At 37.9% G+C, this 19,189-nt stretch overlaps 1 protein-coding gene across 2 annotated transcripts in view; it reads right to left on the reverse strand.

Moving 5' to 3' along the window:
* Positions 1-517: 517 nt before the first annotated feature.
* TTC33 (tetratricopeptide repeat domain 33) overlaps positions 518-19,189 on the reverse strand; it is a 57,045-nt gene continuing 38,373 nt past the window's right edge. For both annotated transcript variants that reach the window (XM_086628925.1, XM_086628924.1), the window contains 2 exons: positions 12,257-12,388; positions 518-3,412 (listed from right to left, as the gene is read on the reverse strand). In XM_086628925.1, the coding sequence (XP_086485051.1) occupies positions 3,062-3,412; positions 12,257-12,388 (483 nt within the window). In that variant the 3' untranslated portion in view covers positions 518-3,061. The remainder of the gene's footprint in view (positions 3,413-12,256; positions 12,389-19,189) is intronic.

Consider the following 19,189-nt stretch of genomic DNA (forward strand, 5'->3'; position numbering starts at 1 on the left):
TTTCTTTCCACTGGATATAAAGGGATCCAAAGGGAAAAAATTATATTTAAATGTTTAATTGTAGATTTTAAATTAAGCAGAATTAATCTACCTAACCTACTGTTGTTGTTGAGACTTCCTCTTTAACGATGTTGAAACACTCAGCATTTTAACACATGATTCACACGGAAGGCACACACATGGAAGCTACTGCAGCCATTGCCACTAGTGATGATGAAGAACAATAAAAATAAATTCCTGCTGGCAAAGTGGGAGTATGCTTCACAGATATCCCACTTTAGTAACAAAGGCTTTTTCCTTTGGGTCCTTCTCATTTGGATACCCCGCGAGAAGTTTAAAAGCACTGAGCACTACCTTTTATTAAGTATTTTTCCTGATATGTCTTTTATTTCACTGTAACACATCAACACATTCAGCAGACACAGAAGAAGTCAATTCGTTAAATGAGTAACATTATAAAACGGTCAATGGTAACCCGTATTCTTGTTATAACCAAAAGAATAAAAAGGCATCACTAAGCAGCAGAGAAGTCAGTATTTTATTCAAATAGATCCAGAAAATCCCATACATGCAAAACATGGCATGCTGTACAAAAAACAATGTTGAAATCATCAATTTTTGGACTTCTTCCTAGTTTGAGAATAACAGTGCCACAAGAACTTGTCTGATCTACAGTGCTCTACCAGACACTACGGTCCTGACAATACCCAGAATTCATAACCTAATCCACTCAGAAGAAAAACACATTCAGCACAGAGGATGGAAACTACCACCCCTCAAACCCAGCATGGCCATTCTGCCTGATGGTGTAGATGCACACCCCTCCATTAGTTCGGCCCAGCAGTGCTGAAATCAATAGGAATTTTGTGAATCATTTCAGTGGAAACAGATTCTGTGATAACAGGGACCTCTGAAAGGAGGGAGGCAGTCCTTCCTGTATGAGTAAATACATAATGCTGACGCAAGTATAAAGCACAAAGATAGAAAAGATGTGTTGGATTGTAGCCAAGCGCCTTCAAAATCACAGAATGGTTTGGGTTGGAAGGGACCTGAAAGATATCTAGTTCCAACCCCCCTGCCGTGGGCAAGGACAAATTACAAAAGGAAAACATACCTTACAGCTTCTCACACATTTCCTTTTCTAGCCAGAGAATGTCTCTTCTTTCAAGAAATCTGTCCAAATGCTTCTCATGCTAACTCTTCCTATGGCTGACTAGATTGTATCATTAAGGAAAAATAAGATTTAGAAATTCTTCAACTAGGACAATTTAAACTTTCTATCAAGCCATACCTTAATCAAATATCTATTCAGTAAGCATTTAAGATCTATTTCTGAACTGAATGGACAAATAAAAATGTATCAGAGTGATGTTTTACATTTCCTAATATACTTCAGTTGCTGTAATTGTAATTATTTTGAGAACTCAGGAGATGTTATAAAGTGTAAATTTTTTGTGTTTGCTCGTGCAAGGGCAGATCTAAAAATTCACACATACACAAAAATATATCCAGGAAGACTCTTGCGAAAATTAATGAAAACTTAGTAAGTACGAGATGGCAATTCAGTTTTTGAAAAAGATAACTAATTTCTGCAAAGGCTGTAAGTGTCCTCTGAAATAAAGATATTCAACTGAAAGGATGATCTGAGGTAAATAATTTTTCTACAATACACTTTCTATAGCTAAAGTCAGTATGCTTCTCAAGCAACTTTGTTTCCTTTTAAAATGTGTTATTTTGCAAATAGAAATCAGATATGAAAAACGCGAAGATGACTGATTTCAAAAGGTTTCACTTTTCACTTACATAAAACCATTATTCAAAATGTTTTTATCATTCAAAATGTTATCAAGATCAAGTAGAAATGACATCTCCCAATCCTGAATTCTCCGGGAATTCCTCAGTTGACCATTTTTTCCAGTCCAGTTAGAAGATCACCATCTCTACCATGTCTCCAAGACAATGAAAAGAAAGTGGCCTCAGCACAGAGCACAAAGAAACAGCCTGACTTTGTTCCCCTGAACCGCCTCCGTGAGGAACCAACGGCCACCTTCCTCTAAAAAACGACAAATATTACACAAATCTGCTACGTTATGCCTCCACGTTAACGCCATGTGAACACCCACTGCAGCATTCAAAACACAAAAAGGATAAAAAGAGAGACGCAGGCAACGCTGTCTTGAAGAACTGGTTCACTAAGAACATGCTTTAAACGGCAGGTCATAAAAATCACGAAAAACAGATAAACACTATCCTAGTGCCACTAGAAAAGAAAAGGCTAAATGTAACACACTACTTAGACATACCTATTTCCAACTCTCACCATTTTACTTTTGGTGATGTCTGCAGCACAGCACTCAAGACCAAGAGCAGGCCAGCTTCAGTATCAGCTGAACGTTTTCTCTTCTGGTGAAACATTTGGTAATAACTAAGCACGCAGGGGCTTGTTTGGAATAGCATTTCCTTTCATCTAATCAGAAAGTGTTCAACACATTCGCCTATGAAAGCAACATAAAGGTTTCTACTGATTCGACTACAAATCAGATGCCAGGTCTATCGCACACACACAAGCGAAATAATAATCCATCTCTGCTTCATAGAAACTTCCTCATAGAAAAAGTAATCTTAATGAAAGCAAAGAATTCTGACAACAGAGAAAAGGAAAGTAAATAATGCTAACGAATGAGGATTTAAATTGATTTTTTTAAAAATCCTTTTTCCTTTACAGTTTAAATAAAAGCTTATTAATCACAGGAAAAATGTAGGCATTAACTTGAAAAATCATTAAGTACAGAAAGATGAAAGCAGTTGTTAGAACGTAGCTAAGCACTTTAACATTACATTTGTTTGTAATATTTTTACAATGAACTCTTGACATTCTTCTCCAGAAATATGGATGGAACAACAACTCAAGTCATTGCTTTTTCAATTTAGAAAATAAAAATAAGTTCAATTATTTAACTTTTGTAGGCTCTCCCACTGCTTAAAAAACAAAAACAGAGCAAGCCCAATACAATAAATAACACTAGTTCTGAAAACAGTACTGGCAAACCATAAGGCTGCCCTATCGGGCTCTGATGAAAAGGGTTTCATCAGGAGTTGTGGGACAATTCTCCTTCTCTGCAACAGTCTCTACCGCACCTGAAGCAGACACAATCACTACCGTTTTAGCTGCTGAAAGAGCTTTCTCCTTCTCTGCAATGGCAGCACAGACTTCCACAATTTCATCACTTTCAAAGTCATAGTCTGGGATTGATTCTTGTGCAAGATCTTTTTCTTTTGCCAGTGCTTGCACTGCCTCAGTCTTCGTTGCCTTCTGTTGTTCATGTAGTTTTCTTGCCCAGGAAAGGTCCTCTTTCCATACTTCAGGGTTCATTGGAAAGATGTGTAAGGATACCTGGAAACTTCGGATTGCCTACAAACAGAATAGAGCAGAAACAAGGATTGGAAACTTTAAAGCCTACATATTTCATAATAGAAATTAACAAACAAACAAACAAAAAAGTACAGAATTCAAAAAAAGATAAAAATGATTTTGATCCAGCCCGCCTTTAGCAGAACAATGCTCCCTCAGCTGTAAGTTCAATAGCAGTGTTAACCCCAAACAACTGCACATACAAGTGTCTGAAAGTATCAAGAATGCATGAACAAATCAGGTACCTGGCAACAAGGGTACAAATAAGGAGTTCACATGTCAAAAAGAATATTGTCAATAAAAAAGAAAATGCAAAAATAATTTTTGTTTTGATGGTTTTCTATCTCACTCTTCTCCTATCATCAGATGTATGAGAAGGCAAAAGCAGACAGATACGGTTTAAAGAATTGCAGAAAAGGGATGACTGGGATTTGAAGTATCACTAATATTGCTGCTTTTGAATTAGAAGTAGGCATTTCACACGCAGACATAATACTACAAGTAATCCCAGCCCCGTGATAAGCAGTTTCCGTAACAGGCTTGTGGCTGCAAACACACTTACCTAAACTGGTAAAGTAGACAAATAAACCCTCAACTTGGAAAGTTGCTCAAAGAAAGAACTCCTATAATCTTATAAACCATGTAATATTAATACAAGTAAGTATAGTTGATACTGTTTCTCCAGTCTTTCAGTTCAGTTGTGAGAAGTCCCACAAATACAAATACTCAGTATAGAAGTTATTAAATATAAAAAGAGATGACCATTTAATTTGGCAATAAGAAGAGATTGCCACAATACTGGAAAAAGGCTAGACCAAGAATTACAACTGTACTGGATTTGTAGCAACATTAACAGTGAAAAGGTCAAGACTGACTTTACCTACTCTGACTTATGTGTATGTGCACACAGGTATGTGTATATTTCACATTTATGACCATCAGTTATGGAAACAGCGACCTGAGTGACCAAACTCTTGTGTGACGATGTACAGAAGCATTCCTGTAGGGTGGGAAAACAGTGATGATACAGATTTGGATTATACCTGGGAACGGTTGTAGCAACTTGCCTATAAAGACGTATGAACCATCGAATTCCATATTCTGTTGTAATTTATAAATGCTCAAAGCATCCAAATTAATTTGAAAAATCACAACTTTTCATCTGCATTGACAGAAACTGCCAATTCACCCTTCTGCTGGCACAGAGTAACATACGAACGACATATGATGTGAACTCAGTGGACAAGAGATGCAAATCATACTTAAGAAACACTGATCATGCTATCAGTATTACTGTTGCTGCAATAGGCAGCCTTTTAGTTCCACGGGAAAAAAAAAAACAAACAACTTTATTACTGGTCCACAGCCAGCTCTGCAGTGCAGGAGCATGCTGAACTTTCAACAGAAGGAGGAGTGCAGTTAAATTCTTGTAAAACAGTGTCACTATTCAACTTTGCTAGCTTTTAATTTCCAGGGGTAGATGACCCTCTCAAACAAATAAAAAATGGTCTTTTTTTGCGTTTCAGTTGAAAATAAAATATAAACAAACACTATCTGCTTTTAAGCTTTCCATGAAAGAAGCCCGCTAATTAAAACATACATATAGTTATGTTCATGCACAATAAACATTAAACACAGTAATCAAATATAAGGTAAAATTTAATAAGCGTAGAAGCTGCCTCAATAATTCACACAATACAGCATAAACTGATCATTTTTGTAAATCTATTAGAGAAAATATTTGACATTTTTATAAATAAATAATAATGACACAATAAAGTAAGTTTTAAGTGCTGCAAAAAATCAAAGGGATTTGTTTTAAAGCAGAAATGTAATACCAAAAAATACAGAATTGTCATCTACATAACTGTTACATAACTGTAACTGCTTCCACAGCCGTTAATTTCTATTAAGACAGAAGAGAAGAAAATAATTGTGCTACTTTTAATGCTCCTGCTGATGGAGATGTAAATCTCCTTCTCCAGCTACCTGTCTGGCATTATAAAAAAATGCAGTCGCACTACATAAACTTGGTATTTCCAGATGTCGTGGTTTAGGCTGGCTGGCAACTAAATGCCACACAGCCACTTGCTCACCCTCCCCAACCCCCAGGAGATAGGGAAGACAATTTTAAAGGGCAGCTATGGTCTTAGAGACCCTGCATGTAAGGAATACGGGATTTTAAATCGGTATGTAGCTACATATCTACTTTTGCTTCTGTAGAGAAAAGTACTATAAAACCTACTGAAAGACGTTCTTGCTTGCTGAATTACACTACTTGAAGAATTCGTATTTTTAAAATAATTTACAATTCATCTCACTATAGGGTATTCTGTAGCAAACAATCTTCCATTTGTCCCATGAGCAGAATCTCTTCTGCTGGTTTGCAGAGTGTTTAGACTAGAAGGGCAGTTTTAATGAGACCACACTTTTTATAGCATGTTTTATAACACATGGACCTAGTAATGGTCATTATACAGTGATCTCAAGAAAAGGTAAAGGAGCATTGAAGAGGTTATGCAGTTCACATCTGCCCCCAAGGTTTGTATTAAGCCTTTATGTTACACCTGACAGACACTATCTGACCCATTTCAAAGGATGTTCGTCAGTGAAGATACGTATACATCTGTAAGTAATTTTACCCTGTGTTTAATGATCCTTAACTGTGGATTTTTTTACAGCATTCAGCGTAACACTTGGGGGTGCTGATGGATGAAAAGCTGGACATGAGCTGGCAACGTGTGCTGGCAGCCCAGAAAGCCAACCGTACCCTGGGCTGCATCAAAAGAAGTGTGGCCAGCAGGTAAAGGGAGGTGATTCTGCCCCTCTACTCTGCTGTCGTGAGAACCCACCTGGAGCGCTGAATTCAGCTCTGGGGCCCCCAACATAAGAAGGACATGGACCTGTCCTTCCACCTCAAAAGAAGTGGAAGAAGGCAAAGTCAGGGAGAATGGGAGAATGAAGAGCTGCTCACTGTAGGAGAAGATCAGGTTCAAGACCATCTAAGGAACCTGAAGGTGCACAAGTACATGTGACCTGATGAGATGCATCCAAGGGTCCAGATAGAACTTGCAGATGAAGTTGTTAAACCATTACCCATCATATTGGAGAATTCGTGGCAGTCCAGTGAAGTTCTCACCAACTGGAAAAGGGGAAACATAGCCCCCATCTTTAAAAAGGGAAAAAAAGGAAGACCTGAGGAACTACGGACCAGCCAGTCTCATCTCTGTGCCTGGCAAGGTCATGGAGCAGATCCTCCTGGAAACCATGCTAAAGCATATGGAAAAAAAGGAGGTGATTGGTGACAGTCAACATGGCTTCACTAAGGGCAAATCCTGCCGGACACATTTGGTGGCCTTCTATGACAGGGTTACAGCCTTGGTGGATAAAGGAAGAGCAAATGACATCATCTACCTGGACTTCTCCAAAGCATTTGACACCCTTGTCTCTAAATTGGAGAGACATCAAGCTGTGTGGTGTGGTGGACAAGCTGCTGCGACAGTCATCCAGAGGGACCTTCACAGGCTTGAGAAGTGGGCCTGTGTGAACCTCAGGAAGCACAACGAGGCCAAGTGCAATGTCCTGCATATGGGTGGGGGCAATCCCAAGCACAAGGACAGGCTGGGCGGAGAAGCAGCCCTGAGGAGAAGGACTTAGGGTGTTAGTGGATAAGAAGATCAACATGAACCGGCAACGTGCACTTGCAGCCCAGAAAGCCAACCGTATCCAGGGCTGCATCCAAAGAAATGTAGCCAGCAGGTCGAGGGAAGTGATTCTGCCCTCTACTCTGCTCTCGTGAGATCCCATCTGGAGTACTGTGTTCAGCTCTGGGGACTCCAACATAAGAAGGACATGGAGCTGCTGGAGTGAGTCCAGAGGAGGGCCACAAAGATGATCCAAGGGCTGGAGCACCTCTGCTATGAAGAGAGGCTGAAAGAGTTGGAGTTCAGCTTGGAGAAGAGAACATTCCAGGGAGAACATAGAGCAACCTCCCAGTACCTAAAGGGGGCCTACAAGAAAGCTGGAGAGGGACTTTTGACAAGGGCATGTAGTGATAGGACAAGGGGCAATGGCTTTAAACTGAAAGAGGGCAGATTTAGATTAGATATAAGGAAAAACTTCTTCACTGTGAGGGTGGTCAGACACTGGAACAGGTTTCCCAGAGAAGTTGTGGATGCCCCATCCCTGAAAGAGGTCAAGGCCAGGTTGGATGAGGCTTTGAGCAACCTGATCTAGTGGAAAGTGTCCCTGCTCGTGACAGGCAGGTTGGAACTGGATGATCTTTAAGGTTGCCTCCAACCCAAACCATTCTATGATTCTATGACTTCTGAGGAAGGCAGTATTACAGAGTATTACCTGATATTACCTATAACTGGGTAGGACTGTTTAAAGATGTTGAAAAGAATTTAACAGAACCCCACTTTAACTGACACAGCATTTTATTTTCTCTATAACTTAATACTTCCCAAATACTCTTCTCTAGAATGTGTGTGTGGCTGGAAGGTACTTCAAGATGGAGTTGGCAGGACAGAAATATGCCTTGTCCTGTGTTTTATTTTCAAAAGAAATGTTTTTTATCAAAGGCTGATAAGGAAAACATTACCATTTAACGTGTGACCACAAAAACTATAAATGGAATAACATGAAATTCTAGTCCAAAATTAGAAAACAAATAGCAATTTTTAAAATTGCATTGCCTCCTTTTCTTTCCATTTATGCACATAAGAAGAATAACTTTCAACTATATTAATATACTGATAAAATTAAATATTCCATGACTATAAAATAATACACACATTTTGTTGTTCTTAGAAAGATTACCACAGCAGTGTAATTAAATTTTCTAATCTCATATAAAACTATAAAAATAAAATCTGAGTTATTTATACCTCAAGTTGAAAGGAACACAATCTGAAGCACAGACTTGACTGCTTTTCAATGGAAAGCCAAGCATTCGTTTCCTTTTGATTATCAAAATCTTTATGTTTCTACATACTTACATTAGTAACATTTTGAAAAATTCTCTCAAATTCAGAATGTTACGCTAATTAGCTGGATTCCAAGAGAATGCAGTAATTTACCTCTTTGCTAGTACATAACTCCCACCATTACGCAAAAGACCTAAAACTATTTCTTTCAATAAAAGAAAAGGACTAATCTGAGGATTCATATTGCCAAGGCTTGATGTAGTATCACATTTGAAGACTGCTAAACCACTAACTACTTAGTAACAATACAGTAAGCCACATCCTCCAAAACTCCAAACAAAAAGCACGCATAAGCAGTTCGTATTTACGCGTCTGCTTGGTTAACTTTGTAATCTTCAGTACTCCAGATTTGACATGGAAGCCCCAGCCTCCAACGGGGTAAGCTTAAGTCACAGAATCCCAGAATGGTTGAGGTTGGCCAGATCTTCCGAGGTCATCTGGGCGAACCTGCTGCTCAAGCAGGGCCACCTGGAGGTGGCCACCCATCACCATGTCCAGCTGGCTTATGAATTTCTCCAAGGTGTGAGCCTCAGACACTTTCAGTTGGTTGGTTGTTTTTTTTAAAAAAATTTATTTTGTTTTTGTTGTTTGCTTGTTTAATAAGTGTGAGGCTTACTCTGTCTCATTGGAAGAACTGTTCTAATGAAGATACTAGTGTGAAATTGTTACTATTTAAATTATCATTGTTACTATTTGTTACATTTAATTGTCATCAATACAGTAAATATCATTTGTAAAAACAAACATTTACAATTAAATGAAAGAAATATTGCAAGTCTGACTACATTTCTACAGTATCGACATTTACGTTGCTAAGTTTACTTGGGTATGCCTTTGCAAATTGATTTGTAGAATTTAAGGAATCTCTGCCTTTACAGAAGTAAAGTTCTACCTGCTCACATTTAAGTATTACTGTTGAATTACCCTGTTTAGTCAATCCAGAAAAAAGAGCAAACATCTTTTGTAAAAGCTAAATAAAAAGGGGCTAATTTATCTCACTCTTTCTGTCACAAGTTTGGCAAAAACAAACCAAACCAAATCTTTCTTTTTTTGCCAGAAATGAATATATTACACAGCTCATAATATAAATTAGATTTGTTTGGAAGCTGTATTTTAGACCTGGGAAACATGAAATTAAAATACAGTAAATTGTTTTTTCTGATGAAAAAGGGCATCATTCATTGTGAAGTAATAAAAATATTTACAACAGACCATTTGGCAGGATGTGGGTAGTGAAGACAGACATTGGTGGGGGAGAAATGAAACAAAGCAACAGAAGGAGCTGCTCTTGAGATGGATAGTAATTCCCAAATATCAAACATTACTAAAAAGCCCTTACATCTATCCTTTATTAACTTTTCTTTGTAAAATATATAATGCAGTGAAAAATTAAAAGATTATGGTAATAAAAGGCTAATGGGAAAAGGATAATTAAGACTTAGACCACCTGGTCAAGAAGCCTCCACAGATTCAATAATTATGAAATCATTTAACCTTTTAAGACTCCTCCAGTCTTAATCTTTTAAGATTCCTTAAAAATTGCTTGGTTCAAAAATAAATAGTGAACATTATCTGCATTTTAGAATAGCTCCCCAAGTTATTCTTTGTACGTGAGAACATAGAAAGGCAAAAAAGTAGAAACACCAGTACTAAAGCACTGGAGACACCGACAGGAGCTTAGTCACCTCTGGGCTCCCTACGCAAACAGACAGACAAAAACATTCAGAGGGCAAACTACCTCGTGATAATCCCTCCTCCCTCTCTCTTCACAGACAGTAAGGTTAATTTAACAATTACAGAAGCACCTAGCGTTCTGTTTCAGATTAATAACGCGCTTTGATGCAAATCTCTGATTGTTCCCACTTACAGTGCTTTGGTCTGCATCATGAAACAGTCTCAGGCTACACAAACTGGATTCCTTTCTCATTAAGCTTGGCGGTGCACTCCAAGAGAGCACCTGAGGTGCACCAAACTGCTTCCAAGCAGAACAAAATTAGTCTAATGTGGACATTGGGTCCCCAGCACTAGTAATTCAAGATATCTACTCCTATTGGTGTGATGTGACTTGCCAATGTAGACAACACTTACAGTATCTGGTGAGCAGATACCTGGTGGTATAACTAGTATTGGTATATCAATATCTACAATTCACACCACAGTAACTAGCATATTTTATACAATAAGCAGCATCAGTTACCTAGGATTCTTGAAGGAAATAAAACTTTGAATTCCCAGAGACTAATGCATTTAAAAATCTCAGACATAATTTACAGCAACAATTTCAGGCACTTAAAAGGAAAAAAAAAAAATTATAGATTGTAGATCCAGAGAGGACAGACCATCTACTTTTACCTTCTACACCACAAAAGTCATGGAATGTCACCAGTTAAGTGATGTGATGCAGATATGTCTGGATTCATATTGAATATGTTGTATTATGATACTGCAGCAAGATAAAATAGCCCACTACACATCTGTAACACACAGCTTTTATCTTATGTTATTCTGTGCTGGGTTTATGTGGTGAGGTTTTGGTAGCAGGTGAGGAGCTACAAGTATAGCCCCTGTCAGGAGCTGCTGGAAGTTTCCACAGCTCCAAGTGGGACCCACCTCTGTCCAGGGCCGAGATAATCACCGCCTCTGGGAGCAATGCATTTAAGAAGGGACAAAGGAACCCGCGACATGTGCGACATGTGCGGCCTGCAGTGCAGAGGGGTGCTTAGCTGCTGCCTGGGGCTAAACCATGACATATTCTCATTGTTTGTTTTTTTTGTTTGTACTTTAATACTGCTCCTCAGTACATTTTAAATTAAAAGAAACTGGTTTTGTGTGATGTTAGCCTCCCTCAAAAAAATCATAATTATTTTTTTTATTCCTGAAAATGTTTGGTCCAAACATTGTAAACTTGCAAAAACATTCTAGAACAAAATTTTATGTATTAAACCAGCACACAGCTACTTCTATTAAAAAAAAAATAAATCTTTTTTTACGTGAAAACTCATGGTGAAACATTTTTCTAACAGACTTTAGTTAATGTGTCTGAATTAAAAAACTTCACTCACTATGTTTCCACACTACCTAGCAGAAAACTATTACATTATGTACTTTACGTTATTTACAAGTGTATAGCCTACAGGTGGAGGGTGATCTGACATGGAGGAAGAGTCTCCTTTTGCATCACATCATGTAGCCAAGACAGCACGAGGGCAAACAGCTGCAGGTAGAGAAAAGATGCACTCCAGCTACTGCAGAGCATCCCAGCCTTTTTGCTGTCTCATTAGAAAAGAAGCAGCTTCAGCCAGCATTTAGGGTCAAGGAGCCAGAGGAAAGCATGAATGAGCACACGTGATTTGCTGCACCTCAGTAGGAGTCGGTGAAAACAAGGTACTAGAATTATATTAGCAGGCATGTATAGAACTGAGCCTGAACATCAACTGGGACTTCACAGTACCTTCACCTTTAAACTATGGTGAGCTGCACTGCAGCAGTACAGTGCTCAGAATGTAGTATGTGCAGTTATGTCAACATAATTATTCTATTACATAAAGCCACCACGTAAATATTGTAGATAACACAAAAGGTTTCAAGCTAGGCAGGTCTTCCAAAAGCCTAGCAACAAAACCACACAGGATGTATTTGTAAAAAATACAAAGTAGAGGGAATACTGGAGATAAATAACAACAACCTTTTCCCTTGCCTATTTTCAGGTTACATAAGGATATTCAGCTACCTTGGTATTTCTGTATTCTCATTCTCTCACATACAATTTAGAGATACTACACTACACTTGATCTTAGCCAAAAGGCCGAGAGTGTGGTTTACAAGTTTAGCATATTAATGTTGTCCATCTTCCTACCAGTGCTATCTCTCCTAATCCAAGCTGGGCACGTCCCAAAGTCTGCCAGGCATCCCAGGAACGTGGGTTTCTCTGGACCGCCATTTCTGCTGCATGCACTGCTGGGAACATTTCATGTAAAGACATCAGGACCTATAACAGAAAAAGAAAAATAAGAGAAATAAGAATAAGCAAAATTGAAAAGAGATTTAAGTTTTCTATGATTACCCAGGCAACCACCATTCTTTCAAATACTAAGGACAGGTTCATCTCACTCAGCTTTTTCTAGTTGTCTAGTCTCAGAGAGTCACCCAGACTCATTCCACAGCCTATGGAGAGAAATAGACATGTGAGAGGATGATTCATCTAAACTAATTAAGCAACTCTATTAGAAGTGGATTAATTACTTCTGAAGGTGTATCTCCCTCTCCTGTTCTTCCTACAAACCCCACACTGTAAAAGCATAACAGAATACACTGAAGGACAAACATATTGAGAATTAAACACAATAAATAAACAAGTAGTGTTGAAAAACAATATTGAAAAACTTGGCTTATATTTTTCTTTTTAATAGAAGACTGGAATCTACTAAATACAGTTGCAGTGCACATGACAGAATTATAGAAACAATCCCTGTAATTCAGTATGGAAACAGCCTGTAACAATGACTGTTGCATTTGGAGAGTAAGCATTCTGCAATAGCAAAGCCTAACTTAGACATGAAGTCACCTACATTTATTTTTTTTTTAAAAAAGTGGTTTCTGAATGTGGAAATCTCTTTTACTCAGCAGTACAGGTTAGTGTGTCAGCCTGTCACCATAGTATTCTACTCTTTGCATTGAATCTCCATAACTAAGCCTATAAATCATAGACAACTATACATAACATGGCTCAAAGCTTGCCGTATTTTTCCAAGACCACCATGAGGTTGGCATATTACCTGAAGACCTGCATCACTCTGAGATCATGATTTCAGACACCCACATGCTATGGTGATAGATACCAGTCTAAGAAACAAATGACAACTGCATTCCAATAGTATGATGAGAATGTAAACCACAAGAGTAAGACTCATGTGTGGGCAACCACTTTCATCCCAACTGACCCACAAGTATGATGAATAATATTAGAACATATTAGACTACTGCTGAAGTGCAAAAAGCATTTTTTTAACCTTACAGTTCTATGATATATTAAATAGACAAATATGAGTGTGGAGTAGAGGAGGATTCAAATGCAATAATCTTGAGTATTTAATTAATATGAAGTACTTGCACAGAACTGGGCAAGCACAGTAAAAACAAAACCAAAACCAAACTAACAGCTTTACTACAGAAAGTAATCCTCTAACCAAGAAACACAGGAAGCATCACTTCCAAAAACCCCTTTGGATCCATGCTGCTGCTGTTTTAATAAGTCGAATTTTTCTAAACACTAGTCCTGTGGTTTCTCTTTAATTCCATTTAATAGGCTGTACACTGGAATTTAGAAGTACCTAAAAATCCTTAAAAAACAACCCACAGCTGTATGTCATGTCATCTTTCTTTTTTTCCTCAACAGTTCTCAATGACTGTGCTTTGTAAGCAAAGTTTGTAATGAATAATATGTATTTTTCCAAAACTTTCAGTTCAATTGCATTTTTGTGTGCAGTTTCTCTTATCTGCAGCAGATTGGTGAATTGAATCAAACTGTTACTAGTGGATAGGTGTACATCCTATCGAGATGAAGTGATTCTGCATCCATCAGTAAGCTTTTACATTAATCTCTCAATGTGTTTGTTCTCATAAGAGAAAAAAAAATCCAAGTATACACTCACTTGAACATTTTTATGCATCCTGAGTATTCAGTATTTCCAACTAGTACTTTCTACCACAACACAATTCCAAAACATCTACATAAGTATTTAGGAAATGTTTTCTAGTTTTTAATGAATTTTACTGTTTTGTTTACTCAGTTGTGATCTCACTAACAAAAGACAATTTTTCCACTTTCCTCTGTTTATGACTGTTGCGTGTACTAATTTAGACAGCTGCTTTACAAATGCTCTTCTAGATCATGGTGGTAATTACTGTGCTTATAGTAACTACAGCATCAGTTTATCAAGGTACATTCCAACAAATATGAATTTGAATGTACATGCATTTTGTCCAGCACAGGAGTTTTCTTCAGTTATTAACAGAATTACTCAACTATACTTGCCAGTCATTACAAAGGAACAAACTTGTTAATGCACACTATTTTCCTACACTTTTGTTTTCGGGTGAAGAGATCATCAAAATGAACATACAATAGCAGACCTGAATGTGTGCAGCCTTGCCTTGGGTTACTCTACCTATGATATTATTATCACTTCAATAAAATACCGCTGCATGCTAAATACCACTGCTACTTGAAAAACTGAACCAGTCAACACTCAGTTAGTCCAGATCTGGAAAGCCATCCTGAAAAAAAGACTGAAAAACACCGCTAGCATGAAGTTTTCTTCTGCACAGATTTGACAAGAGGTGCTCAGTCCTCTTACTGGGGCCGGCCAGATGGCCAAGACAAGGCCAGGCAGGAACATGTGTGCTGTAGCCCCCTTCGTCCTACAACATGCCTGTCAGTCATATGCTCAACGTGCCGCCACCTCGAGCACCAAATCTATGTGCACATACGTTATCCCCCAATAACACGTAGTTTAGTGTGGTCTCCATTTCACTCATATGGTAAGTACCTAAAGGGTTATTGTCACTTCTTACACATGTGCCCCTTAGACAGGGTGTGTCCAAAAAGGGGGAAGTCAAGTAGTAGATCATAGGAATTATACTGGTGGCCTTTGTCGAAGCACAGATTTCTCATCCTGAACTAGTTTAACATAGCAGTCTAACAAAACCGCACAATCATACTTCTAATTCCATCGACAGCATTTCATGCACAGCATATACTTCAGTATTTACACATACTTGAATAATATAATAATTTGAGTTCTGCATGACAATACAAGATGTGAGGCTTATTTTCAAGGATGCAGCTACTCTTAAATACTCACTTCACTGCATTTCAGATTTTCTTGCATAACTCATTGCTAGTTTAAACATACCTAGGACTGACCTTGTCTCTCCCAAATGATCTTACTTTCTTTTTCCTGTAGTACAGTCATTAGCACGACAGTATCATTTTTAATTTTTTCTTCTTTCACATAAATTTAGTCTACATTTATGCCTTATATAAGACCAAGGTTATTTTGCTATCTGCAAAACTCTTTTCATTGTCTTGATTATGTTCTCTTATTGCCGGTTTCCTTGATCCCTACATATCCCACTATAACGGACCAAAGTCCATTTGACTTGACTAAAAAAAATTAGACGCTTACTGAATGTCTTGTTTAACGTCTACCTCCCATTTTCTACTGTGTGCAATTTATTTTCTCCTCTCGTTTTAAGAATCTATATTATTTGTTTCCTTTTATTTACCTCATTTTGAATAAGTTACTCTCATTTTATTTGCTTCAACATGGCACGAACATAATGGTCTATTTTTCTGCTTCTAACGAAAATGCACACAGGTCTTCTTTCATTTCAGTCCATTTGTTTGAAATACTTGAGCTGATCAGAAAACTATTACGTTTTCATTCAGATGTGTGACTGAAACATTAAGCTGGAAGCCAGTAGCAGCACCTACACCCGATTTGAGCAGAATGCTTGCTGCTCCTCTTGCCTTTGCTCAATTTTATCTCATTGTTACAGTCATTTATTTTCTTTGTAAGTTTGTTTACACTTAGACATTTAACTTCAGTAACTGCTTTGAAATAGTTATTCTGTAGAAAACAGAATAAATAGAACATGCCCGCAAGGGCTCCCTCCAAAATGGATTTGTGCTGAAAAAAGTGTTGATAACAGAGATGTTTTCGTTACCGCCGAGCAGTGCTTGCACAGAGTCAAGGCCTTTTCTGCTCCTCACCCCACCCCACCAGCCAGCAGGCCGGCGATGCACAAGAAGTTGGAAGGGGACACAGCTGGGACAGCTGATCCCAACTCACCAAAGGGGTATCCCATACCATATGACACCATGCTCAGCATATAAAGCTGAGGGAAGAAGGAGGAAGGGAGAGACGTTCAGAGTGATGGCATTTGTCTTCCCAAGTAACTACTAAGCATGATGAAGTCTTGCTTTCCTGGAGGTGGCTGAACACCTGCCTGTCCACGAGAAGTAGTGAAGGAATCCCTTGTTTTGCTTTGCTTGCGTGCGCATCTTTTGCTTTACCTATTAAACTGTATTTATCGCAACCCACAAGTTTTCTCAATTTTACTCTTCTGATTGTTTCTTCATCCCACCGAGGAGGGAGGAAGGGAGTGGCTGTGTGGTGCTTAGTTGCCAGCTGGGGTTAAAACATAACGCTTCATCAGTAACTTCGTGCAATCTCTTTTGATTCAAGGTACATTCACAGCAATTTCAGCATGGTTTTGGTGTTTGTTTTTTTTTTTTTTTGGACAGCAGAGACAATTGTCACCCTCTGCTAGTTACTTCTTGCAAAACATTCAAATTATAGTAAGAACAGCAACACGCAAGCATTATTCTAAAAAGGTCACAAACCATTATAATAGAGTACTCGGACTTAATTTTTTTTTTAATACATGTTTATTTTTCAGAGAAACTCACTCAGTTGCATTAGGGTATTTTTCAATGACCAGACAAATAGTATGATCCTTCACAGAGGAACTATGTATCACTGAAAGCTCCATTTAACTCCCCCTTCCTCAATATTTTAGCCTCAACTTAGGGTCTTTAGCTTGCCATGCATTCAGAAAAATGCACAAATACAGCTTTCTTATTTGAGAGTATGAAGATATTAAGCATTTACTTATCAAAATTATGCTGGGAAAAACCTTCCTAAAACAGACAATCCTACCAGCAAATTAAGTTTGTCATCTATTTTGCAGCAACCTATGACAGATTCGCCATAATCACCTAAGGTAAATATGAGTATCTGTGTGTTTGCTTATGAACACTCTTTCAAGACCTGACATGGTAAGATTCTATTCCTTTCCTGTTTCTCTCAAATTAATTTCTCAGATTAAATTTCTTTTGTAAACTTCATCAGCAGGACGGCACTCAGGTTTCACAGCTAAGTGATCTCACTGCATATTTGATTTTTTCCAATTAGAGTGATAACACTGTTAGAAAACATTCATAAAACTGATCAAACAAATAGAAAAAAAAATCTTACAAAACAGAAAAATCATCTCAAGACTCTCATGTACGAATACATTAAAAACTACTAGAGGGAAATGACTTACAAAGATGATCACTAGGTGTATTTTCAGAACTTACTTTATTCCAACACAGACTTATCATGATCACGTGCATTGAAAGAATCATAAAATCATAGAATGGTTAGGATTGGAAGGGATCTTAAAGATCATCTAGTTCCAACCCCTCTGCCACAGGCAGGGACATCTTCCACTGGGATCAGGTTGCTCAGAACATCCATGTCACCACAAAGACTTAGTTTAACAGATGTAGCATTAACAAAAAACATGTGAGACAGATTAGAAGAATTAGAAGAACTCAGCGGAAAAAAAACAATTAAACATAGCAACTGTCATCGGAAGACTGATGAAGTATAAAGAATCCAGGCAGTAGAGTGACCCATCCTGTCCTACTCACATTTTGGAAGTGTTATGAATCTGAGTAAGTCCTGGTTTTAGAGGAGGTCACTGGCTTGAAGCTGAATCACTATATATAGATACATTCCACGTCCAGCGAAACCAACCCAATTCCTTCTTCCATCCAAAAAGCCATTTCAAAACACTGATGAATAAATTCTTCCTACCCCTAAGCAGTTTACATTTATCCATGCTGTACCACTGCACCACACAGCAATGCCTTTTGATAGCTACCTTTCTGGAGTTTACATCAATGTTTTGATGATAAACTCTTCTCGCTACATCCCAGCTCGAAAATAAAAAAAAAAAAAAAACAAATGACAAAACATTTAAAAATAATCAGCAATTATTAGCTGATTTGTTATAACATAAACTTGGGATTGTGAGTCTGGTCATGTTTTAGGAACCTTACAATTTCTTAGGCAGGAAGAGGGATGAGTGGAAGTTGATATTTTCTTCACTGAGTTTGAGATTAAGAAAACCTTTAGAGGAAGAGAAACAGAATGATTTGAATGCGAGTATGATGGGTTTGGCCTATTAAAAAAGAAAAAAAAAAAAAAGAGATATACATCTGAAATCCCAGTCCTGTTCACTGAACGCACATTGAGGATGCAGGGTTGTACAGAAACTAGACAGTCAGACAGCTGATGACAAACATCCAAAAAGCTTATTAAGTAGAGCTTAAATAGCTTAAAGAGTCCCACGTGGTGCAGCATACAAACATTCAGACTCAAATTCAAAGGATTTCTCAAAGCCTGGTCCTCCATCTTTGTAATTCGAAGCAGCAATAAAATAAGCCAGTCCATGTTTAAGAAGCTTAGCCCACAATGAATTTCAAGCAGTCTTAGCGACTGCATTAATATAAGCAGTCTTCATATACTCCTTTTAATATACTTACAATACTACTTATCTAATACTAGAATCAACACTAGGCTGTTGTTTTTGTTAAAGACTTTTTTTTAAGGAAAAATGCAAAAATTCTAACTGCTTGCACAAACATTTACTTGTCACTCATTGTTCTTGAAATGGGGGAGCAGTTTAGGCTGTTAATGGAGTATTAGGTACATACACTGAAAGATCTTGCATGCAAAGAACAGTTTAAGTGCACTCCTAACCTCTCCACACATCATAATAATCTGTTTTTAAATGGAGCAAAGAGTAGCTGAGAGTAATGGAAAAAAAAAATCTCACCAACTTTTATGGGTTTTTGAAGAGGTTGAGCAATTTCACAATTCCCATATGTTTTTCTGGGAACACACTTACAGCAAGTGTCATTGACAACTGGGGACTTTAAACACTATTTCCGCTC

The sequence above is a fragment of the Tauraco erythrolophus genome, chromosome Z, assembly GCF_009769465.1.
Source record: "Tauraco erythrolophus isolate bTauEry1 chromosome Z, bTauEry1.pri, whole genome shotgun sequence".
Taxonomy (NCBI): Eukaryota; Metazoa; Chordata; class Aves; order Musophagiformes; family Musophagidae; genus Tauraco; species Tauraco erythrolophus.